General features: G+C 37.4%; 1 protein-coding gene across 1 annotated transcript in view; it reads left to right on the forward strand.

Annotated features, from left to right (window-relative positions):
* Positions 1-25,196, forward strand: part of LOC131679691 (ATP-binding cassette sub-family C member Sur-like) — a gene marked incomplete at its 5' end in the record, with an annotated part of 55,894 nt that overhangs the window by 20,591 nt on the left and 10,107 nt on the right. The window contains 2 exons of the mRNA XM_058960428.1: positions 13,870-14,315; positions 14,550-14,677. Coding sequence (XP_058816411.1) covers positions 13,870-14,315; positions 14,550-14,677 — 574 coding nt within the window. The remainder of the gene's footprint in view (positions 1-13,869; positions 14,316-14,549; positions 14,678-25,196) is intronic.

Below are 25,196 nucleotides of genomic sequence, written 5' to 3' on the forward strand. Positions count from 1 at the left end.
AACTGATCTATTGGTCTTGATTTCACAGTTGTCTAATAGCATCAATATCAAATTCCTGCCTGAAAACATTCCAATAGAAAATTCCAGAGTTCTGTAATCAATCATAATCCTCAGATTTATTTTCAAATTGATCTCGCTTTTGTAGAGATGTACTGTCATAAGGGTCTTTATTTAATAGGAAGTGAAGTTAAAATTGACTTAATGTCTATGAAACATAGAACTGCTCACCAAAAAATGCATAACTTTCAACATTTGCTAAAAATGTTTTTGCCTTTCTCATTCTCTCTAAAATTCGTCAATCTAATCCCGACCCGGAGAGCCGAGTGTCATATGCCAATCGACTGAGTTCGTCGAGATTGGAAAATGTCTGTGTGTATGTATGTGTGTGTATGTGTGTATGTGGAAAAAATGTGACCTCTGTTAATCAGAGATAGCTGGATCAATTTGCACAAAGTTAGTCTCAAATGAAAGGTACAACCTTCCCATCGGCTGCTATTGAATTTTTTATTGATTGGACTTCTGGTTCCGGAGTTACGAATTGAAGAGTGCAATCACACAGCAAATTCCCATATAAACTGAAATGAAAAATTTTCAAAATCAAATTTGTATTTGTGATGCCAAATGACTTTAAAATGCATGAAACATTGAGATGTTTGACAAAAATTGACTTTTTTGGACTTTGGTACATTTTTGCCTTTCTCATATAGAAAGGTTATGCAATCACTCCAAAAATCGTCAATCATACCGGCCCGGAGGGAGTATGCAGTGAGGGGTTGTTACTTTAAAATTAAAACTAGTTTCAAATTCCTTAACAAGTTGAAAATTTTCGGCAGGACCTGGACCTCCCGGATCTTTCTCCATGATCCGCCGCTGGTTTCAAGCGATGTTTCATTATCACATAGTATCTCAAGATCGTGGCTGTCGATCCATTGTATGTATGTGCAAATCGTACTGAACATGTAATATTCATTTCCACCATTGTATTGAACATAACCAGCCATGGAATCGTAGTCTGGACAAATGAGACAAGCACAATTGCACCACTAGGTAGATTAAAACAGGTTTTTATTTTGGGAATGCGTCGAGTTGAGACGAAAACGTAATATGATTAATAACGAGGATAACACTTTCCGAATGTAGAGAGAAATTTATGAAAAATGACGATTTCCATTCGATTCTAGCAGGTTCTGATCGATTTTGATGAGCATTTGATTTTTGTTGTATGACCAATTATATGTATAGGTCAAATGTTTAAAAATAGTAATTTAAGGTCAAGATAGCATCATTTTGAAACCGCCAATTTCGGAGGGTTAGTATCTTCGATGAGTTTTACAAACGTTAAACAACGTTGACGGTATATCGTCCAAGAAGTATTTATGGTGAATTTTCTCAGGTTAATATTCATGACTACAATAAAGTCTCAACAAATTCGCTAAAGACACGAACTCTGTTACTATTTTCTGAAAAATTAATTCTGCATAATTTTAAAACTTCAAAAATTACGGTTTCGGAATTATGCCGACAGTAAGATCGATTTTCACCAAACCGAATTTCTGGCTACGCCGCTGATTTCAAGTAAGTAGAGACAAAGTCGTTCTACACTCGTTCAAAAGAAACTTCTTCGAATGCTGAATATCTATTATAACACATTGCAACCCCGATTTTATCAACCAAATATGAATATATGTTTGATGGGCTCTAGCAGACGAACAAGACTGAATTCGAGTAAATCCTTTCTTGAGCATGTTTTCCTTATCATGAAGATATGCGAAAATAAAAAGCTCATCATAATCAGAAATAGTTATCAGACTACATCAAGGGACGAGAAGAATATTTTAACAGCTTCAGTTTATTATAAAGAAAAAAATTGCCCGATTCAGTCAATGTCCCCATTTTGTCAGCCTAAAATACACCATGAGACTGATAAAAATGGGTCTTTATTGTATGTATTATTCACTGTGTTTCACATTAATAGGTACATTTCATTTTTGGAGATTTTTTTTATTGCATCGAACTACAACAATTTTGAGGTAGTTTTCAAGGGATTATTTTATAGACTTCTTCCAAAATTTGCCGAACCTATTCCTATTCGTATACCAATTAATTGGTATACTTAAGGGTTTATATCTTGCAGATAGAGAAAATACTGAAATTTTCAGCTTTTTTCCTACATAATATTACGAAAGCTTATTAAACAATTTTTCCTAATAAGTTTGTGAAAATTATGAACTATTTGAATTTTTTTAATAGTTTTATTTTTTATTTAACCGTGATTTTTTAATAAATAGTGACCATCGCTTCACAACGTGGTCTATTCTTCATGGCTTGCGGTGAGCACGATCTCTCGAATTGCTGAACTGAAAATTATGGAATAGAAATTAATTTTTAGTATTCTTTACAGATTTAACTCGCCGTGCAGATAGCTCTGAATTAGACCCGCTGGTGCCCTAAGACGATTTCGCAAGATTTTCAGAGCACTGTGCACCCAGTGCATTAACGCAGGTGACGAAAGGTTATCGAAAAGTTTCGTGAAAATGAAAATTCCAGTAATGATGATGCTTTTCCCAAACGGTTCGTTTTCGAGAGGTTTTTATTTGTAAAGTAAAATTTGAAACTATGCACGCATGCACTTCAGAGATAGCGTGATATCATGAGCTGCGATTTCATTAAAATTTTCTTAGTTCTCAGTCGCGTTGGAAATTTGAGTAAAGTATAAACTTCGAAACGATTAAAAAAAAAAATTTCGATTTTTTTGGCTCAGTACAATTTATAACCCCTTTAGGAAAATTCAGTTTTCCCACCACAATATAGATATTTTATTAACAGAGCATTAACAATAATTGGTATGTCTATTTTATGGGCCATTTTTTCGCTTTCCCATTGATTTGGTTTGAGATTTCTAGCACTGATGTTGTCCTATGCTGATTTGAGCGATTCTCTGAGTCCTACCACTATCCCATGTAGTATGTGTTATCAAAAACATCGCGAAGCATCAAGTTCTAAATGTTCTCAAGCGATATAATATCCGAAGAGAGTGATAAGAGTTATAATGTCTCATCACACTGTTAGGTGGATTAAAAACGTTTTTTATTTTATTACGACCTTTTTGTAAGTTATTCGCGTTATCCCAACAGCAACAAAAGATTTTTCAACTGGTCCATAAATTTGCCTGTAACTTTCCCTTTGACATCGAGGCGATTGTGTTCGAGAGGTCGTGTAGTCGAACTTCTTTTGCGCTGTCTTCAATATAGACGAGAAGCTTGAGTTGTACGTTTTTGTTGTCTTCAATAATTTGTAGCATCAAATTTAGTAGCGAATGCTCCGTTAGACATCTTTATTGGCCCAATGTTCTGCTCTTTGTGGTCACTTTACCGCTCACCATTACCAACTGGTCAATCCTGTTAAGGGTTGTATGGGTAGGAATGCATTCGAAACCAATTGCTTCCGTGTTAATGGTCCACAGGCATCCGCTTTTCTTTTCTTCTTCTTTGCTCATTCCGATTGAAGCACTATTTACTAGCACAATACAACTGTTATTGCTTCACAGATCGATGATTTGAAGCGTACTGACTCAGCATAGTCTGATGCAAACAGTTTAATACATCCAAATTTTACTAATCAAAATTCAATCAAGTATTTATCTATGGGGGCCCTGCAATAAAGTCCTGGGGCCCGGCACGCAAACCGCACCAATGCCGCCGATAACGATATTTTTAACCTCTGGTAATAATAATACAAATTTCGTAAAAAGCTCTCATTGGTACGCTGAACTCTACATTTAAAAACTCTTTTTTTTTTCGTAATATTAGGTTTGCGTAACTTTTTACGAACTAAATTCAAAATAACGAACTCTTTTTTTAAAAACCGAGATCGTAGAAAAAGTTTGAGTACGAACATTACCGTGTGAAGCTATACACAATTCAAAATATTCTTAGCTATTCATTACTAATAAAAATTGGGTATTTTCGAAATTGGATTGACGAATAAATGACGGAAAATATATACATTCTAAGCCAATAACTTCAACAATATCGATATTTTCGGAATGGGATTGACGAGTAGATGACAGAAAGCGATGTTTTAGGCCATTTTGAAATCCAAGATGAGAGTAGATGACGGTAATCGATGGTTCAGGCCATTTTTAAATCTGAGAAGGCCACTTCGGTTTAGTAAATTCCAGGCACGTAGCTAGACGGGGGGGGGGGGGCTAGGGGGCTAAAGCCCCTCCCGAAATGTTTTGAATATTTTTTTTAAAACATGATTATCTTTGGTGTGAAAAAAATATTGAGAAACAATTGAAGAAGATTGCTGTTTCCAATAACCAAAAACAATGGTCACGACACTCGCTATGGTTTATGCTTCTGTCCGAGCCAGTACGAAGCGAACGACAAATATAGTTACTTTTTTCTAGTCTGTAAAACAAAGGAAACTGCTATTATGCTTCTTGCACTAGTAATCTGTCCATATCGGTGAGTCGCCGAAGCAAGAAGTGATCCTCTGATCAAACACTGTGATTATTGATCACTTCGTGATGAGGAACATTTTCTGAAGGTTAAAATGGAGTTTAGACTTACGATAGTCACCTTAGTCAAGTTCCACCATGTCAGGTAGGTCTTCGTATGGTGGCAGCGCTCATAGCGTTTAACAAATCGGCCCAGGCTAAACCATTCATTTTGAATAATTTAAAACACATGGTTGTGTGTGACAATGCTATAATTAAGAGCTTCATATATGTGGACGGTGAGAAAATTAATGTTCGGTTACAAGATCGGATAACGCTTACTTGCAGATACATGTCACATTTGGGAGAAATGCAGTACAACACATAATGCGATAGTACAATTACACATAGTATTTTTGGCACATTTCAAGGACAAACTAACGCGTTCCAGATATACATCACGGTTTACCCTGATCAGAAACCGCTGAACAGAAACAATCACCAAATTTGTGGCACCTGCTCAGGTAATATTGACAACGGCAAAAGCTGCGTCAAGTATCTCAAAATCTACAGCCAGCACAACCATTTTGGAAGTTCACACTCGTAAAGGCAACAAGCAAGGAAGAAATCAGATATTCGCGAACATAAAGCAAGCAACCACGATGATGATACGGAAATGTTCAATAGCGAGATAGATATGAACGACCTCTTATACGAAGTTTGTGAGGAAAAAATAATTTCCCGCCTCGTACACAGGTATCCACGCGCAATGGCTAAGAGCTTGCGCGAGATCTGTTGAACAACCATTAAAACTCGTTTAATTATTTTTATTGTTTGAAATAGATGGAAATGGATAAAAGAACCACTGCTCCGATTGGCCAGAGCATTGAACCGAATCCACTAAACGAATTACAGTCGTTTGGTCACTTTTTAACTTGGCCGCTGTTTAGTTGGACCTCCACTAGTTGGACCATTGTCCAACTAAAAAATTTCTGAACGCCAAAATCTGATGTCAAATTTACTTTGACAATCTATATATCAATCTTTTACACTGCTGTCTTCTTCGGAGAGTTTTTGACATTTGTCAGTCGGTCCTGTATTTAAAAAAGGTAGAAGTTTTATGGGCGACTGAGCACTAAAATTCTTCAAAAGTTAACACTTCATCGCAAGTGATTGTCACGTTTAACTGAACTCATATGTAATACTCGATATTGGCAGCTCTATTTTAAATTTAAATAACAAGTTTTTGTTTTGTACCCAATTTGAATTTCTGCATTAGGTCTGTGCACTCTGTACTCTTAGTATAAATACTAGGCATCACATTCAAGCGTACTAGACAAACAAATATTTCAATTTACTGAGAACGATATAGCCGAGATGACAGTTTTGTTTTCATATCATTTTAATGCAATATCACTTTAATTGGACCTTAATTTAATTTTCATGCGAGGAATTCGTTTCGTATTAAAACTGTTGCAACTAAAATGTTGTGACTGGTTGAAACTATAAGTCCAATAATTTCGATTTCAGTTGTCTTCGCAGTCTTTTGGTCTGTTTTTGTTCGTTTTGGAATAATCAGATCAGAAATCACGGAGGAGGAAAAAGGAATCAGCAAATCTAAATCACCTCAAGAGTATCTCTTCTATCTTTTCTATGCACTCAGAACGATTGCTTCTGGAATTGCGCTCTGGTTCTCTGAATTAGGCAGTAATAAAACAGTATAGTCGAAAGCATCTTACGTTTTCGTAACCCGCACAACGTTCAACGTTAGGTGCAACGAAATTGTTTCCTAAATTTTTGCACAACAAACCCGTAATCAAAAAGCATTACAGCCTTCTTCAAGAAGTCATGCATCTCTTCCAATTTGTAAAAATAACTTGAGTTTTCAAAAATGAATCAGTTACTGAGCAGATTAGTGTCAACATGTTTGAGTTGACTTAGAAAGTGTAACTGCAAGCATCATATCAAATCCAACTGCCAGAAGGAACTGCCGATGATTTGTCGGAAGCAAGTTAGATGTTAAAATTAATTTAAGAGATCGGGAACATCATATTCACTCAAAAGATGTTTAAACAAGAAGGTAGTTTGTGATACGGGTCTACGATCTTTTAAAGTGCGTAGTTCTAATAATCGACAGAGGTCTTCGCATGGTGGAAGGGTCTGCGTATCGTTTCAAGGCAACTGACGTAACGCATATCGTATGAATCTGCGCTGGACGGCATCAATTCTATGATTACAAGTTGCATGATAGGGGCACCCACCAGACAACGTTTGCGAATGAAAATTGTAACTTGTTAATTAATAATGAAAATCAAATTCATAAGCAATAATTGATCAATGTACTATATCCTTTTTGTATCAGATAACATATTGTCTATTGCCTTAATTTTAGAACTATTTTCATTAAGAACTTTTCAAAATTACATTCAGTTTCCAGTAACTATCTCAAGTCACCAGCAGTCTTCCCAAATGAACATCTAACACCATGTTCGCTCTAGTTATGTGCTCATCTTATACCCACATTTCGTGTGCAAACTCGAACGCGCTAATGCGTACCAAAACACGTGCACGTGTTCGTCTGCACATCCGAACCCCATGTACGTACGCGGTGTTCGTACACACAGGATCTTAACACTAGTTTTCTCTTTCTCTCACTCATCATCACTAGCGTTGACGCATACTGTTTTGTGCTTGTCTTTCTTGTGTACGTACACGGTGTACGTAGGGTAAACTGGTCTAATTCGCCCCCCTTAAGCAAAAATAGCTATATTTCACCATTCGACACTATGATCATCTCACTAACTACTCTAATTTAGTGTTATATTAGTTAGAAATTAGTACCTGTTTCATTTTTTATTAAAAACATCCTGATACAAGCACTATTGAAACATTTTTCAAAGAGGCCTAAATTTTAGTTTTTTCTTTCACCCAGGGCAAAATGCCCCCGGTGAAAGTGGAATATGCCCCACAACAAGAGGACGGTATGCCCCACAGCAATCGGTGAGTATGCCCCACAACAATGGGTGTGGCGTTTTGGCCGGTGATGAGCTGTTGTGAATACATGAATAATTCTACACACACATAGTTTTAAGCCAAGCTAAAAACTAAGATAATAACTATAATATTCTAGTAAGCTACTTGAAATAGTTCTATCGAATCTGACTGTTTCTAATTGGTTGTAATGCTATTGGAAAAAGCGGGAGCTTACATCAAAGTAGCTCTTTTGAAACTTTTGTGTATATTGTTGGTTTACAACATATTAAAAATACCAAACTAACTTAGTACGTTGATTTCATGAAACGATACTGTTATCAGTCATTTTTACTTTTTAGATAATTCAGGAATCCTGGGAATCGAAGAGGGTCATTTTCCCCGGTGGGGCGTACTATACCCTTTTACCCTACACGGTGTTCACATCTAAGTTTGCACATCGTTCGCTTGGGTTTGGTGTTCGATGCAAACCTGTACACAAAGGCAAAGCATGTTTGAGGTTGAACGCGTGCACGAAATTTTGAACACGGGTGCAAACTTGTCGATGTTCATGGGAAGACTGGTCACCAGAATAAACATATTTATGCAACAAGTTTTAAGCCTCTCCCGAAACATAATCCTGGCTACGGGCCTGGTAAACTCTTTATAAACTCAACAATATGGATACACTCAGGTTTTTTTTTACGCGGGGGATACGAGCCGCGTAAATGAAAACCGCGTAAATGAAAACCGCGTAAATTTCAAAATCCGCGTAAATGAAAACCGCGTAAATTTCAAAATCCGCGTAAACGAAAACCGCGTAAATTTCAAAATCCGCGTAAATTTCAAAATCCGCGTAAATGAAAACCGCGTAAATTTCAAAATCCGCGTGAAAAAAACCGCGTAAAAAAATACCGCGCAAAAAAAACCGCGTAAAAAAAAACTTGAGTGTATTTTCGGGATGGAATTGTTGAGTAGATGATGGAAATCGATGTGTTAGATCATTTGGAATACAAAATGGCGACTTCCGGTTAAGAAAATGTTTATAAACTCAACGATATAAGTATTTTTAGGATGGAATTGACAAGTAGATGACGAAAATCAATGTTTTTAACCATTTTTAAATTCAAGATGGTTTAGAAAACTCTTCATAAACTCAACGATATGAGTATTCTCGGGATGAAATTGTTGAGTAGATGACGGAAATCTATTTATAAGACCATTTTGTAAATAAAAATGGCGACTTGCAGTTTGGAAAACTCTGTAACCTCAACAATATTGGTTTTATTTCGAAATGGGATTGACGAATACATGACGGACATTGTTGTTTAGACCATTTTGAAATCCAAGATGGCGACTTCCAGTTTAAAAAACACTCCTCAACAATACAGGTATTTTCGGAATGGGATTGACAAATAGATGCCGGAAATCGATGTTTTAGCCATTTTGTTGCATGAGATGGAGATTTTCGGTTGAGCAAGTTATTGATATGCTTAACATTAGTAGTATTTTTGGAATGGGGTGCAAGAATTAATGTCTGAAAGCAAATTTCGATGCCATCTTACAATCTTAAATGGCGCTATCTGGTAAAGTAAAATTTTCTATGGCCCCTCAACAATATGGTTATTTTTAAACAAGCTGAGTAGATTCCGGAATCCGTAAGTCAATATATGACACAACTTGAAAATTTAGGATGGCTTTCAATTGCTTCCATTCCAAAAATATCCGTATTGGTCGGGTTTTAGCAAATTTTGCACCATCGGAAGTCGCCGTCTTGGATTTCAAAATAACTCATCAATTTCCGTCATTTTCTTGTTACGCCCGTTCCAAAAATACCCCCAATTGTTAAGATTGTTAAAAGTTTTGCTCAGCCGGCAGTCGCCATCTTGAATTTCAAAATGATGCCAGTCATCCGTTTCCGTATGCTACTTGTCAAGCCCGGTCCAAAAATATCCATTATCCTTCTTGTACTCGTCAAGCCAGTTGCGATAATATTTTGATTCACTTCTCTTGCTTGTCGATCGATTCATTTTATCTGCCATCCTTCACAGTGCTTATTAAACTGCTCAGAAAAATTATGAATTTCTGAAAACTCTATCGGCCCACCACTGAGTCGATCCCTATTCCCACCAGGAGTACTTGCATTAAATTTGAAGCAAATCGGGCAAGTTTTACCAGGACCAACATGCCTGAAGTTTATATGGGATTTTCGACAATTATATGGAGCAAACCTACTGGTTCTCATTTTCACGACTAGGTGGCACTGTATGCACCAGACTATCACTGTAAGTGAAAATAAGAACGATAATTTGATTGTCTACAACTTGTTCGAAGACTGTAAGTTAATCAAGCTTTGTTAGAAGAAGTTATTAAACTTTTAACAAAGGAATGTCTGAATCAGTTTTGCATGGGGCCTAGCAGCGCATGGCAGTGTGTATCAGTACTGGATTTCCATGAACTATAATTTTTTTTGTGAAATAATGGTTGGGTTTAGCTCAATAGTATGTTTAGAACAATTTTAGGAACCTCCATGAGTAATACTCACTGAATATGCACCGCATACATTTACGACCTGAGAATAACTGGATTTACTTGTAGATCTTTAGACCTTCACTCCAGGAAATCCTTGCAATGCCTGGAACATTTATAAACATATCCACCTACCTACTTGAAACAGAATAGTTTTTTAGTTACATAATCGTTCAATTTTGTAACCAGCTAAAATCCTATAAGAATGTGAAGAGAACTTTTTTTATGAACTAATTCCCAAAAAACAAACACTTTTTCTACAAACCAATCTAATTTACGAGCCCCCGGTTTGGTTCGTAAATTGAGGTTCCAGTGTATCTGGGGAATCATTTGGTGAAGAACTGTGCAAAATTTCAAAACGATTGGAGCACTAGATTTTGATTTATGATGCACAATGCCTTTTTTCCAGCGGCTTGCAAAGATTCTCTGCCACTCACTCATTTTTCAACATTCTGCGACATTCTGCAACGAAAATTTAGAAAACATTGTTCTAATGTTGCATTATTGTATGCAGAAGCGGATCCAGAAAAAAATTTCGGAGGGGGTCCGAAATTTCGATTTTGAAATTTTCGTCGTACAATATGTAATATGTATTATCTTCATTTAATTAAAATCAGTTTCGGTGGTTGAATCTGGTTTGGAATTATTTTGAATTTAGAACAAATTTAAAATAACTATTTTAAAACAAGAAGTTAAAAATTTTCGGGGGGAGGGGGTCCGGACCCCCAGGACCCTCCCTCTGGATCCGCCACTGATTGTATGGAAGTTACACTGATAGAATATATTCGTAAATCGCTAGGAATTAATTTCGTATAGAGAGTTTTCATAATATATACGAATTTTTCGTACATATTATGAATCGTTCGTAGTTCTATTGAAACACTTTTATTTTTTATTACGAGTTTTTCGTGAAAACCACGAAACGACTTTCGTTGGCTTATTACGAAACAGCTTCGTTCGGCAAACGAATTGTTCGCTACTATATACGAATATCTTTATAATATTTACGACCACCATTCGTCGAACCGTCAACGTCCACAAAGCTTCAATAGAGGTAGAATATGGAGTCATTGTTGCTATACGTCAGATAATTGTTTATGTTCACGACGGTCTCGATCTGGCTATTTAGTAGCCGTATCCGTGTCCGCCGGTTTCAGGAAGATTTTCTAAACCTCTTCCGCTTCTTATTGATCCAGAATCCGGAGTAGTACAGATTTAGTTGAGCCATCACTCGATGGTTTTGCATGAATAATTTTGAGTTTTTCTCTGCCGGAGCAATGTAAAAGAATATGCTATTAAATACGAAAACTTCTCTTAGATGAACGAAATGAATTCGTGCGACCAATGAGATTGTTCGTAATATTCATAATAATATACATACGTTTATTAAAATAAACAAAACATTTCGTTTCATTCACGAAAATTAATGTCGTTTTCAACGACAGCATTCGTGCAATGTACACTAAATAAGTAAAATTCACGAAAACTTTCGTTCATCAAGCGACCATTTCTTCATATCACAATAAAATCGATTTGGCCAGATCTGTTTTGTTAACTAAAAAATCGGTGTTGTCAAACATCGATCCCAAAAGATCGAATGAAAAAATAAGAAGATAATAAATACGAAAACTTTTCTAAGATGAACGAAATGAATTCGTGCGACCAACGAAGTCGTTCGTAATATACACAAACATTTATTGAAATAAACGAATGATTTCATTTCATTCACGAAAAATAATGTCGTCATCAACGATAACATTCGTGCCATGTACACTTGATAAGTAAAAGTTACTAAAACTTTTGTTCATCAAGCGACCATTTCTTCACACCACAATCTTTTTAGTACTCAATAATGATGAGCAGGTTGAAATAGAATCGAATTTGCTAGATCGATCTTTTTAATTAATAAAAAATCGGTGCTGTCAAACATTGACCCTAAAAATCGAATGCGACAAACGAAATCGTTTGTAATATACATAAACGTATATTAAAATACACGAAACATTTCGTTACGTTCACGAAAAATAATGTCGTTATCAACGATTACATTCGTGCAATGTAACCTAAATAAGTACAATTCACGAAAATTTTCGTTCATCAAGTGGCTATTTCTTCGTACCACAGAAAGATCGATTTGGCCACATCGATTTCGTTAAATAAAAAAAATCGATGTTGTCAAACATCGATCCCAAATGATTGACTGAAAACAATAAGAGGCTAATAATACGAAAACTTTTCTAAGATGTACAAAATGAATTCGTGCGACCAACGAAATCGTTTGTAATTTACACAACTGTTTATTAAAATAAACGAAACATTTCGTTTCATTCCCGAAAAATAATGCCGTTTTCAACAATAACATTCATGTAATGTACACTAATATGTAAAATTTATGAAAACTTTCGTTCATCAAGCGGCCATTACTTCACACCAAAATCCTTTTAGTCCTCAATAGAAGGGAGCAGGTTGAATTAAAATCGATTTTGCCAGATCGATCCTTTTAGTTAATTGAAAAAATCGTTGTTGTCAAACATCGATCCTAAAATATCGATTGAAAAAATAATATGCTAATCAATACGAAAACTTCCCTAAGATGAACGAAACGAAATCGTGCGACCAACGAAATCGTTCATCATATACATAAACATTTATTAAAATATACGAAACATTTCGTTTCGTTCACGAAAAATAATGTCGTTATCAACGATAACATTCGTGCAGTATACATTAAACGAGTAAAATTTACGAAAGATTTCGTTCACCAAGCGGCCATTCTTGTTCATGAAATGAACTATTTAGAATGCACGAAAATACTTCATTGCAGAAAACGATGAATGAATTCGTGTATTGTATGATCGATTTCATTATATTTACGAATTTATAATATCAGTGTAACTGAAAATATTAACACTATCAGCATCGCCAAAAAAAAAATCTTCTAAGAATCGATTTTGATTTCACCTTAAATACATTACCCTCCCCCTTAAACACTTCCACAAGGCTCCAATACCTAGTCTTTCATTTGGGCATGTAATTTATACTGACTATCGTTTAAACTAAGTAACTGCAATCAAAGAAATATTTCTTTAGATTGCCAGAATTTTGTTCCTCCTTTGTGGTCCCAGAGAAAACTTTCACCCTTAACTCAGTAATTAAACATCCGAGCAAAATGCAAACGAATCACACATTTCCGTGCAATAATGAATTATTGCTTATGCGAGTGCATGTGAAGCACTCTGTAATTGAAAGTTGATTAAAACTTGGATAAAAGATTATCGGTTCACACATTCGAGTGGATCCTTTGAAGACATACTATCAGAACCCCTAATTGGATCATATAAAGTTCCCTAAATCAATTTACTCGTTATTCCTGTACCGAACGAAAAGTTTTCACTTGATTTGTATTATTCTAATTGGGCTACATACGGACCAAGAGTTTTCTTTCTTGCACAACAACTTGAAACTCGTTGCCGTATCCGACCAAGGATGAAGAGGGAATGAGTCCAGTAAGGTTTTTTCTTCCTGTTCTGCAAAAGTTTCCTTCCGGAACTGCATACACGCTCGGTGATATCTAACTCCCAGCATTATTTATACATGAATCCTTCTGATTGCCCCTCACTTTTTACCCATCTTATTCAGAATGCAACTTTGCTGTATAGTTTGAAGGTTCACTGCTTTTTTATTCAACCCGACGCAGATTCCGGTTGACATTGCATGTACTTTAGAATCATTTCGAATCTAAGCGTAACTGTTTGATGTGTAACCAGTGAGCGAAAGGAAGAAGTTTTTATTTTCTACAGTAATGTGTGCTGTTCGTTAGATAAATTGTACCCTAATGGAAATGTTAGTCGGAACCTTCATCTGGCGTTTATTTAGTTCAAATTGACTTCCGGTAGGTTAACTCTTTCATTATTCTCATTGCCGCACAGGGAACTCCAACGGTTGGAGAGTATAACTTATTCACCAATTATCGCACACTTTTCCGAAACCATCGATGGAGTAACGACGATACGGGCTTACCGGCAGGAGTCCCGCTTCACCGATACCCTCTTCCAGCGGATGGAGGCCAACAACGTTGCCCAGGTTATCCTGAACAGCAGCAATCGGTGGCTGGGAATTACGCTGGATTACCTCGGAGCGTTTATCGTGTTTATTGCCATAGTGAGTGGTTTGGTTACGGCTAGCTTTAAACCGGACACGACCAGTTCTTCCCTGATTGGGTTGGCCATCAACTACGCCCTATTGGTTCCGATCTACCTCAATTGGGTGGTGAAGCTGGCTGCCGAAATGGAAATGTATCTCGGGGCGGTGGAGCGAATACAGTGTTTTATCGAGGACAGCCAGGAGCGGGTCAGGGAGCGCAACAAGGTGAAATGTGAGTATGGATCAAGGGAGTTTAATTACCTAATGTTGATTTGTGAGCTTGAAAGGTTCCAAAATATTTTTGAACCTTTTAAAGTGTGTTTAGAAAAGTAATAGAAAAATTAATGTTTCAACGTCATCTTACATCAATCTAATTTTCGATATAACGCCACGCGATTTACGCACAAAAACATTCCATTTCAATACAATGGCTGCTATACAATACATCTCTACTCCCTCCCAACAGATAAACCCGTACCGATTTCGTGGCCGAAGAAAGGTGACATAGTGTTTGAAAATGTCTCGCTACGTTACGAAAGCCAAAAGGAGAACGTAATCACAAATTTGAATTTAACTATTCCCACCGGACAAAGGGTAAGTTGGTTCCAAGATGGAATTCCTCTATCCTGTTTCCCACACACACAATACTTCGCTCTATCCGGCGCTTAAGCTTCAAATGTAGAAATAATGGAACCAACGAAAGGTCGAATGAACGAACGGGATGGATGGTTGGTAATTTCCACTAGAATGGATACAATTAATTATTTAAGTTGCTACCGGAAGCGGAGCGCCTGTTGATGCCGGAACGGAGCGTGGAACTATGCAAAACTAGTACGAGTAGGAGGAGGATGAGAAATAAGTTCTGTTGGTACAACTAGAGAGCTACAAATTTCTTCTCGTCGTGTGACCTCGAGGGTGGACGAAGAACAACTGAACTAAAAGCTGACTAGGGAGGCGGGTGTTTGTTGTCACAGTTATCTACAGCTGTATTGCCTGGTTGCAAAGTGGATGGCTCTGCAGGCAAACTGGAAGTTGAATGTCCAACTTTCGTTTCAAGCGGCCAGTGTTGCAATCGCAGAGAAAATTGAACTGAGCAACGTTTCGCTAACCATTCTAAATTAATAGAACAGTGTTATTTAGTAGCTAAATTTGTATGAGCTCATGAAATTTTCATCTCGAAATTAAAATTTAAAAATGATCTCTCAAGATTAGCTCGGGGACGTCGACGGCCAATTTAAATATTTCGATGTACCCTCAAGCAACCATCAAATTGTCGTGATAAACAAGACCGTTCATACCAAATCCCGTAAACAAACTACAAGAAATTTTTATTGGAATGCAAGTTCAGTTGCGATCTCTTTGACAAAACGACAGGGCAGGTACTTATCAGATTATATAAATTTCCGTAATCGGAATCACAAAGATCACTCGAATAATGCTCAGCGCGCTGCTAATATTCACGATAATTAACCTGAACCCGCTGGATCCGCCCCCGAGTTGCATAAACAATTTGCTAATTCACTTGATAATATTTAGATCTCAAAAAGTAGTGTGTAAGTTCACTTCAGACAGAGTGAACCTGTCTAAAGTTGAGGTATTTACCCCTTGCGTTAAACCGTGAGTTTTACAATTGATGGTGGTGGTGTTACGATTTGCTACCTATCTGAAATATTTCAATGTCCAATCAAATTTGATGTACGCAGTGATATTGTGCAGGAGTTTGGCAAAATAAAACTAACTTTAGTCTTGAGCTGCACCGTAGTGTAGAGCAAAGGCATTCGCGAAATATTTACTATTACATCGTACAAAATAAAGAAAATATTTGTAGTTGTTATAAAATTTGCAACAAGTTTGTATTATGACAAAACTTTAACTTATTGATACTCAAACGCTGAAGATGAAGACATATTCCTACAAAACGATGGCCGTTCGATGTGAAATTAATGCGAAAAATCTCTGACAGCTTTATGACGCCGCCAAAAGATGTGTTCAGATGCTGGTAAATCAACTTTCAAATAATAGGCTTTTCGCAAACATTGCAGGACTATCTGAAAAACTAAAGGACTGATTACAAGACACGACCAAAGCGACATTAAAAATACAGCTATTTTTACGATCGTGACAGTTTCTATTAGGAAAATATGCACAATGTCTGTATGTGTGCGTGTGTGTTTTTAGAAAGCAGAAAAACTTTCAAAATAGGCTTGAATAGGCAGGAAAGAATGTTCAAAATCCAACGTCTCAGGGAACGGGTTTGGGTTGCCACCTGATCTGCTAAAACCACTGCTCTTGCCCGCTCCGACGACCCGTGACTGGTGGTGTCCCGTCGCGGTCTACTCAGTCCAGTCCCCGACGGTAAATCTAGCTGACGCCGATGGAGAGTTCCCTGACGAAAGAAGCTCTTCCAATCCGATTCTTCTTAGAATTCGCTATATTTCTATTGAATCAACCGGTAGGATGCCGTGGTCGTTCCGGCGATTCCGGGTGGAGCATGGCGTCCGGTTTGCTGGCGCCCCAGCGACCCATACCTGGTGGTTTATCGCGGTCTATTCGATTAGTCCCTGGCGGTGAATCTAGCCTACTCTGGCTGAGAGTTTCCCGGCGGTGCACAGTGGGACGAGCCCGGACTTAAGTCCAGATATGAAGGTTACGCGATATGTTCATCAATATTTTTCTTGTGTTGGCTTATGTGTCGGAGACAAGAATTTAGGCTATTTGGATGAAAAATGAATTTTCCACAGTTATTTGAAGGGCGTAACTCCAGGGTTTTTGGCATAATTTGCTCACAGGAATTTTATCCGGTTGTTTTAGTTTTTTTTAAGAAACAGTTGGCATAGGTTGCTTCAGCAAAATTATTCGTTTGATTAAATTACATCGTAAAAATACCACAAATGAGTTACTAGCTTGTTTATTCATTGTGTAAATAGACGTTTGTCGTGATAATCTACAAAGTACGAACTTCCAATGCCATAACAACTGCGACGCCCGCGAATGCCCGCTATCGCACTATACTCATTCGAAAGCTTTTAATTTTCTCTTTCATATGAGTCCATGGTAATTTTGCGATAACTCGCGATAAGCAATCAAAATTTAAAAAAACTGCAAATGGAAACGCGCGGTAATTATTGATATCAAATTTAAATAATTATTTTAAAGCTAGAATAATGACATGAAGACATGCACAGCTTTCAAATAATATTGAGAGGATGATCCAAGAAGTTTATACAAGTGCACAAATGAGGGGAGCCGAATGGAAAGAGTAGTTACTTAAATGTCGATAGTATCCATTAAATGAAGCAGAAAATATCGGACGAATCATCATCGAAATCGGACGGAGATTAAAAAAAATTATGCTTAAATTTTTAAATATATGAATAACCGTAATAGTTTTTATCAACAATAAATAAAATTGCTCAACCTTTTGTAGATAAATCAGTTCAGTATCCCAAAATAACCAAAGTAAAAACACTGTTTGATAAAACACATGTGATGTGGTTTGATATTAAGCCATAATCATTTCAATACTTTTCTAGCGGATGCAACTAGACTTACGGTAGTCTCGAAACACTTTATCATAAAACATTCACTCAATTTCTGTAGCCAAAAAAATATGTTTGAAGCAGTCACGTAGGCAAAAAATTCGAATCATTACGAAAACAAAATAATGCTGATAAATGAAGTTTTTTTTGCTTGTCAATTAGCGTCAAAAATAAATTCGACGTTCCAAAGTTATTCAAAATCATCTTATTTGGATCATTAAGATATAACAATCATTTTAAAGCACCCTAATGAAATGGAATTAACTCTTTTGAATATCAAACATAAATGGAGCGTACCAATATTAACAAAAAAAATCAAGAACCCTAACGACAAAATAATTATTTTTAGCCTTCCTGTTTTCTAAAATGATTTAATATCAAAAAGAAATGCAACGTACAAACATGACTACTTTAAAAATATTAAATGCTATAACAAAATAATTATTTTTGAGCCACCCTAATGAGAAGGGATTTTTTCTAATAAGTTTTAATGTTTCAAACAAATTCAGCGCATGACCATTACCATTCAAAAGTTTTATAAACGATTACATCAAAATAATTATTTTTGAGCCACCCTAATGGGTGAGAATTTTATTTTTTGACATTTTTGAATATCAAAAACGAATCTAGTGCACTACATTTACTTTTTAAATAATGTACGAATCGCTTCAACAAAAAAAAATTGGGTCACCCTAATGAACAGTAATTATTAGTTATTTTTAATGTATTTTGATATCGAAAACGAATTGTATGTACTAAAACTACATAAAACCGTCCTACTTGAACTGATACGACAAAGTTTTGACTTTAGTCTACCTTTTGTTCTAAGTCGAGCTGTGCAGTGATTGTTCTCCTGAAACCGTTACTCGCTGTTCATCACGCCATGTCTGCTGTAAGGCAGCCATTATCAGCGCCACCACTCTGTTGATCGCGGTTCACGCGTTCACGTCGCTTGTCATTCTGTAGACGACATTATCAGAATTGATGTCCGGCTCTCCCGTTTCAAGCATCTCTCTGCGTGTCGCTTATAACCTCGGATATTCAAAGATCACATGCTACGGTGTCTCCTCAACATTCTCACACTCCTGGTAAAACGGTGACGTTGCTCATCCGGACCGATGAAGATATTTTCTGGAGCAGCCCTGTCCCGACAGGAGCTGTGTCAAGTGGAAGTTGACCTCTCCATGCTTTCTATTGACCCTCATCGACAGGTTTGGAATGATCCGGTAGGTTCATCATTCTTTTTCTCCTGCTGCTACCTCGCCATCGAATCGATTCTCATCATCTTCCTCACGTTTCTGGTGTTTCTCTGATTGTAGCATTCGGTACCCTCCGCCAGGGCGATGGAGATGGAGCAGACATCTTGCGCTGCTTCTTGGATCGCCGACACTTGGCATGATCCTCGCTATTGCGTTTGTTGACTTCGCCGACTTTTCGCAGGCGTAGTCGCCCTGGTTGTTGAAGCTTAATCGGTCGTTGAATCGCTTGTCCTCCGACGTCGATCTGCATCCGCTGAACCACTTTACAATTGCTGACCAACAACACCTCCGCCTTGTGGTGAGCTATTTGCAGTTTGACCCTGTTCATCCAGCTCTCGATCGCGTCCATCGTGTCTCCTTCACCAATATCTCCACTTCTTAAAGTATCTCACCCATCGCCGTTAGTCACACCTCGTCCGCAAAACCCACAATTTTCACTTTCCTGGGCAGCCGCAGTGTTAGGACCACATCGTACATCCCATCCCAAAGAGTTGGACCGAGAATGAAACCTGAGGAACGCCCGCTGTGATTCGCATTGCTTTCTGCTCTTCGTTCGTCTCGTACAGCAGCACTCTGCTCTGGATCTGGCAGAACCCTCATTCTGTGCAGCGATGGCTTCCCATCTGGCGTTTTTAAATGCATTCTTCACACCAATCGTGACCAGAGCGCAGTATCGATCTCCTCTACGCTTTTATTTAGATGCCTTCTCAGCAATCTCGAGCACTGTCCGAATTGCCTCCACTGTCGATGCTCTTTGCGAAATCCGAACCGCATCTTGGATAGTCCGCGCTTACCCTCCGTGCATTTCGTCAGCCTGTTAAGGATGATTCTTTCCAGGAGTTTTCCGATTGTATCCAGTAGACATATGGGTCTATACGAGGCCGGATCGCCTGGTGGCTTCCCTGGCTTCAGTAGTAACACCAGCTTCTGTACCTTTCACATTTCGAGGAAGTTGACTTCATTCAAACACTTCTGAAGCACCCTCCTGTACATGTCTGGATATGCCAGGATTGCAACTTTCAGCACCACGTTCGGTATTCCATCTGGACCGGGGGTTTTCTTTGAAGTCGAGCGCTTTGATGCATTTACGGGTTTATTGTTTAGTCGATCGTCCGTGTTTACTCCTTCTTCTTCGCCGTACGGTGTCAGTGGGCAGGTAGTTGGATCGTGTTTCGGGAAGGGACCCTCAACGATTATCTTCAACTTACCCAGACGAATTTCAGCTGGCGTCGTTGAGCTTTTCATTTTCGCCAAAACGACTCGGTACGCGTCGCCCCAAATACTAATTCTCAGCACAGCTACTTACGGCAATCTGGTTTACTAAGTTTAATCTTCCGTTTTAAATCGTCCCTAGCTTCCCGAAAAAATGTCTTGCGCTCATTTCTATCTTACTCCAATATTGCTATCTGAGCCCGCCTTCTGGCTCTAAGACAAGCTGCGCGTACCGTACTAAGCGTGTCATTCCACCAGAAAGATGGACGCCGTCTATTGCGTATTTCCAGTTTTCGCGGCATTGTGGCGTCACAAGCCGTCACAATCTTTCTTATTATATTAGCCAAATCCACGTTCTCGGTCCCGCCGTTCGGTCGCAGTACATCTACGAAGAGCTCTTTGTTGAAGGCTTTCGTCTTCCACTTTCGCTCGCTGGTCATCCTTCTTCGTGCTGCAGTAGAGTTTTGTTGACCGATACGGCAGCGAATCGCCTGGTGGTCGCTATGCGTATACGTTTTGTATACTCTCCAACCCATGTTCACCGTCAATGAAGGAGCGCAGAATGTGACGTCGATGAGATACTCCCTCCCGTCTCTTCGAAATGCGCTAACGGAACCTTCATTGCACTTCGCTAGAGCAGGATACACTCTCTTGTGTTGGTTACTGTACTGCCCCATTCCACAACCTAAGCGTTGAAATCACCATCAATGACTACCGGCTTTCGACCAATCAACTGCTTGGTTAACTGCTCCAGCATCAGGCTGAACTGCTCCACTGTCAACCGTGGAGGAGAGCAACACCTGCACTTGAAGATGCCGTTGATTTTGGCGATCACGAAGCCTTCGTAATCTGCCCATAACTTGTATCACAGCCGTTCTTGATCTATCCGCCACCCGGTTACAGGGCGGACCTCATACAGCTCTGCAATCAAAGCGACGTCACACATTGTTTCTGTCGTAGTGGATCCATCCGGGCCTTTGCAAGCCCCTACCAAATGTCCAAAGCCTGAACACTTGAAGTATTTCTCCGTTGGTTTATTCACTCGTGGGGCAATTTTCAATGCGCATCTCGACCATCCAACTGTAACTTTTCCTACCTCCAGCGCCTTGTCGGTAGCGGTTACCGGTAAACAAATCATCGCTGTCTGAGTTCCTCCGTACTCCTTCTTTAACTGGACGTCTTGTGTATCTCTCATCTTGTCTTCCGTCGTCATTCCATCCTTGCACACAATCATCATCTTCGGCTTTAAGGTTTAAACTTGTGACTTTTCATGCCTGATTCTTACCACGTTTTCCCCTTAAATCCTTTAGCTCCGGGACCTCTCTGATCTTCTTGAGCAGCGCTGCACACGTTGATGCTTTGACAAGAACTGCTTCTCACTTTGGCGCTTTCTGACAAGCCGTAGCTCTCCTTTCGACCTGCAACGGTACTCCAGTTTTCTTCTTGTTGGATGACGTCCTTTTCTGGCGAGGTTCTTGTGCTCTTTGGAGTCACGGAAACTGACGTGTTCTCCACTCCAATCAGCTTCTGCTTCCTCTGTTTCAGAGGGGCTAGGAAGACAGTAGCCTTAGCCGACGCTAATGCTCGCTCAGCTGCATCAACCCTCCTCGTTGCCGTGTCATACTCCTTCACGGCAGATACTAGCGCCTTTCGGATTCTGAGAGCCGTCTCCTTGATGTGTGTACATTAGACTGCCCAGAAAAATAATGAATTTTTGAATACGCAATCGGCCCACCCCTGAGTCGATTCCGGGTCCCACCAGGAGTACTTGCACCAAATTTGAAGCAAATCGGAGAAGTCTAGCTACCGGACCAACGTACCTGAAGTTTGTATGGGATTTTTCGACAATTTACATGGCGAAAACCCAGTAGCTCGCATTTTTGCTGCTAGGTGGCACTGCATGCATCGTATTACCACTGTAAGTGAAAATAAGAAAGATAATTTAATTGTCTACAACTTTGTCGAAGACTGTTAGTGTATCCGGCTTTGTTAAAAGAAGTTATTAAACTTTTAACGAAGTGATGTCTGAGTCAGTTTTGCATGGGGCCTAGCAGTACATGGTTGTGTATCAGTACTCGATTCCCACGAACTATGCATTTTTGTGATATAATGGTTCGGTTTAGCTCAATATCGTTAGCTCAATCGTTCGATGTTTTGTTGGATGTAGAGCTTGCAGGGCTTTGATGTCCTACACGCTACGCTAAATACCTTCTAAATTTCTTCTTAAATATTTTGATGTAGAAGTGTATCTAACTAGTTATAAAAGCTATAAAATTTGATGGTTTGTATGGAAGGACAAACTAGTGGCATACCGGGCACAAATACCGTAAAGGGTGCAAGACTGAGACTTCGCCAGGGGCGCCAGAAGGCCACGCTACGGCTCTGTGTAGATGTACTTACCCCTTGGATTAAACACTGCATTTCGGTAATAATTTTGCAGTAATAAAACAAATTTTTCGTAGTATTAGAATAGAGTAACCCATTAATAAAGTAGAAATACCAGATAATCTTGAACGACGTCGTGAAGAAACTAAAAATGAAAACGAAAAGGTGAAAACAAAAAAAATGGAATTACTAGAAAGTGTATTGTATATTTATCAGTCATTGCTGTCAAATAATAAGATTTTCATAAACCTTTCAGAACTTTCTGAAACATTAGTTCTCAAATTCGTACAATTCGTTTATTCTTTTGCTTTATCTGAATCAGTTTTTTTTAAATTTCTTTCTATATACTCGTTTGTACAGTTCATTCATTTCATGGATTTTATTCGTTGTGTTTTTTTTTATTTTGAATGTATTACTAATTTTAAATATTTTTTTAAAATTTTAATCATTTTTTATTCGGTATTCTTTTTAACCCATTCATGCCCATGTTGTTTGTGGACAACAACGTTTTTAATCAGCTATAACTTTGGATTGAGACAAGATTTGCTCACAAAAACCAGTGAGACTAAGAAAGTTGATTATTGCCTTTTATTTGAGCATTACCAGTTACAAAGATCAGCTCTACAACTGAAGTTATTGCAGTTAGTCTGATTGGATTCCGATGTAGCAGTGCTGCCAGGGACAGTTTACGTTGACGACGGAAAAAAAAATTTCATATATCTTCGTTATCGTGCAATAGTTTTGAAAACTGATTATACTTATCAATTTAGACTCTCTTTGGCTACGTTTTCCAGGCAGTTGGACTAATTTAAATATTCTAGGAGAATTGTATTGAGCATTAGAAAGTAAAAATTGAACAGCTTATAGCGCTGCAAGGGAAGCACCTATCTTTATGAAAAAATGCTTTTGTGTTTCTTAATATAACCGTTTTCAGGGAAAAATAGTTTTGAAACCCTACATGCACTAGGAAAAAGTTGGGCATGAAAGGGTTAAACATTTTGTTCGTGTGAGCTAATTTTATCTATTTCATTCGTTTCATTCTTTGGATTCATTTTAATCAGTTTATTCATTTCATGCATTTTATTTGTATCATTCGTTTAATTTATTTTATTCCTTTGTTGTGTTATGCATTTTACTCATTATTTTCAGTTCATACACTTATTCACTTTCTTCATTTCAATAATTCGACTAATTTTTTTCGGTCATTCATTTTATTCAGTTCATACAAAATATTAATTGGGAACAATTTAATTATTCCATTTTTATAGACTTTATTATCGTTCAATTTTTCATTTTAATCCTTTCATGCTGTAATTTTTTTATAAATTTGATCGATTTTTTTCATTATGTTTGTTTTATTCATTCTATTCGTTCTATTGATGTTTTTAACCCTGCTTGTCCATGTTGCTTATAAACCATAACGTTTTGTAACAGCTTTAACTTTGGAGTTAGACAAAATTTCCTCACAAAACCAAGTAAGGCAAATTACTGTGACCATTACCTTTTATTTAAGCGTTAACCGATACAAGAAGCAACCGTTGAACTGAGTTTATTGAAATTGTTCTGTTTGAATTCCACTGGAGTAGTGCTGCCAGAGACATTTTCAGTTATCTGTGCAAAACTTTATTTTGATGTATCTTCGTTGTCCTGAAATATTTTCGAAAACCGATAAATCTTATTAATTTCGACTGTTTTCAACTACTTTTTCCGCCTAAATGAACTATTCAAAACTTTGCAGGAGATGTGTACTGAGGATCGGAAGGTATAAATATAGCAGCTTCTAGCACTGCTAGAGAAGCACCTATCTTGATCAAAACAGGTTTTTCGTGTTTCTTTACTACAAAATTTTTAAGGAAAAACAGTTTTGGAACTTTATATGCGCTAGAAAAAAGTTGGGCATGAAAGAGTTAATTTCATCCATACTATTCATTTTGTTTTTTTTAATTATTTTATTTAATTTTATTTTTTTTTGTTTTATTCTTATTATTCATTTAATTTATTTAATTTATTTCATTCATTTCATTATTTTCTTAGTTATTCCGGTTCATATATTTCATTCAGTTTCTTCATTTTATTAATTTTATTATTCTCTTCAGTAATTATTTTTATTCATTTCATCCAATTTGTTAGTTTGAAACAATTTTCTTTATTCTATTAATTTTTTAATATTGTCCAATTTTCATTTGAGCTGAACTAATTTGATTTAATTGTTTTATTAATTTGATTTATATTAATCATTATACCCATTTTATGAATTCGATAACTTTGTTTCATGTTTTTTGCTTCAATATTCTTTTAACTTTATTTGTTTTTTTTAATTTTCTATAATTTATTTAGTTTACGCAAGGTTTTATTCGTGCACGACTTAAAACTGTGTTCAGAGAGGTATCTCCCTCATCAACACCACCGGCGCCGTCAAGCTTTTTATTTTTGTTAAAAGACCCACGGCTCAGTTGTGCTAACGTATTGAGCCGTTTCAAATAAAATTTTAGATTAAAAAAGTTTTTTTTTTATTTTAGTGAGTCTAAAAAGTTTTTAATAGTATTGTTTGAATTAATGTGATTTGTTATCCCTTTTCAAATGAACCGATTTTAGTATGAACTATTTGATTTAATGTCGTACTTACAGCCTTAAGGCATTCGTAATGAATTGGTGCAGATGGCCCAATTGCATTATTTTTGTTTATAATGAAGGTAGAACATGAATACTGACAATTTC

This window comes from Topomyia yanbarensis, chromosome 2 (assembly GCF_030247195.1).
Source record: "Topomyia yanbarensis strain Yona2022 chromosome 2, ASM3024719v1, whole genome shotgun sequence".
In the NCBI taxonomy this organism is placed as follows: domain Eukaryota; kingdom Metazoa; phylum Arthropoda; class Insecta; order Diptera; family Culicidae; genus Topomyia; species Topomyia yanbarensis.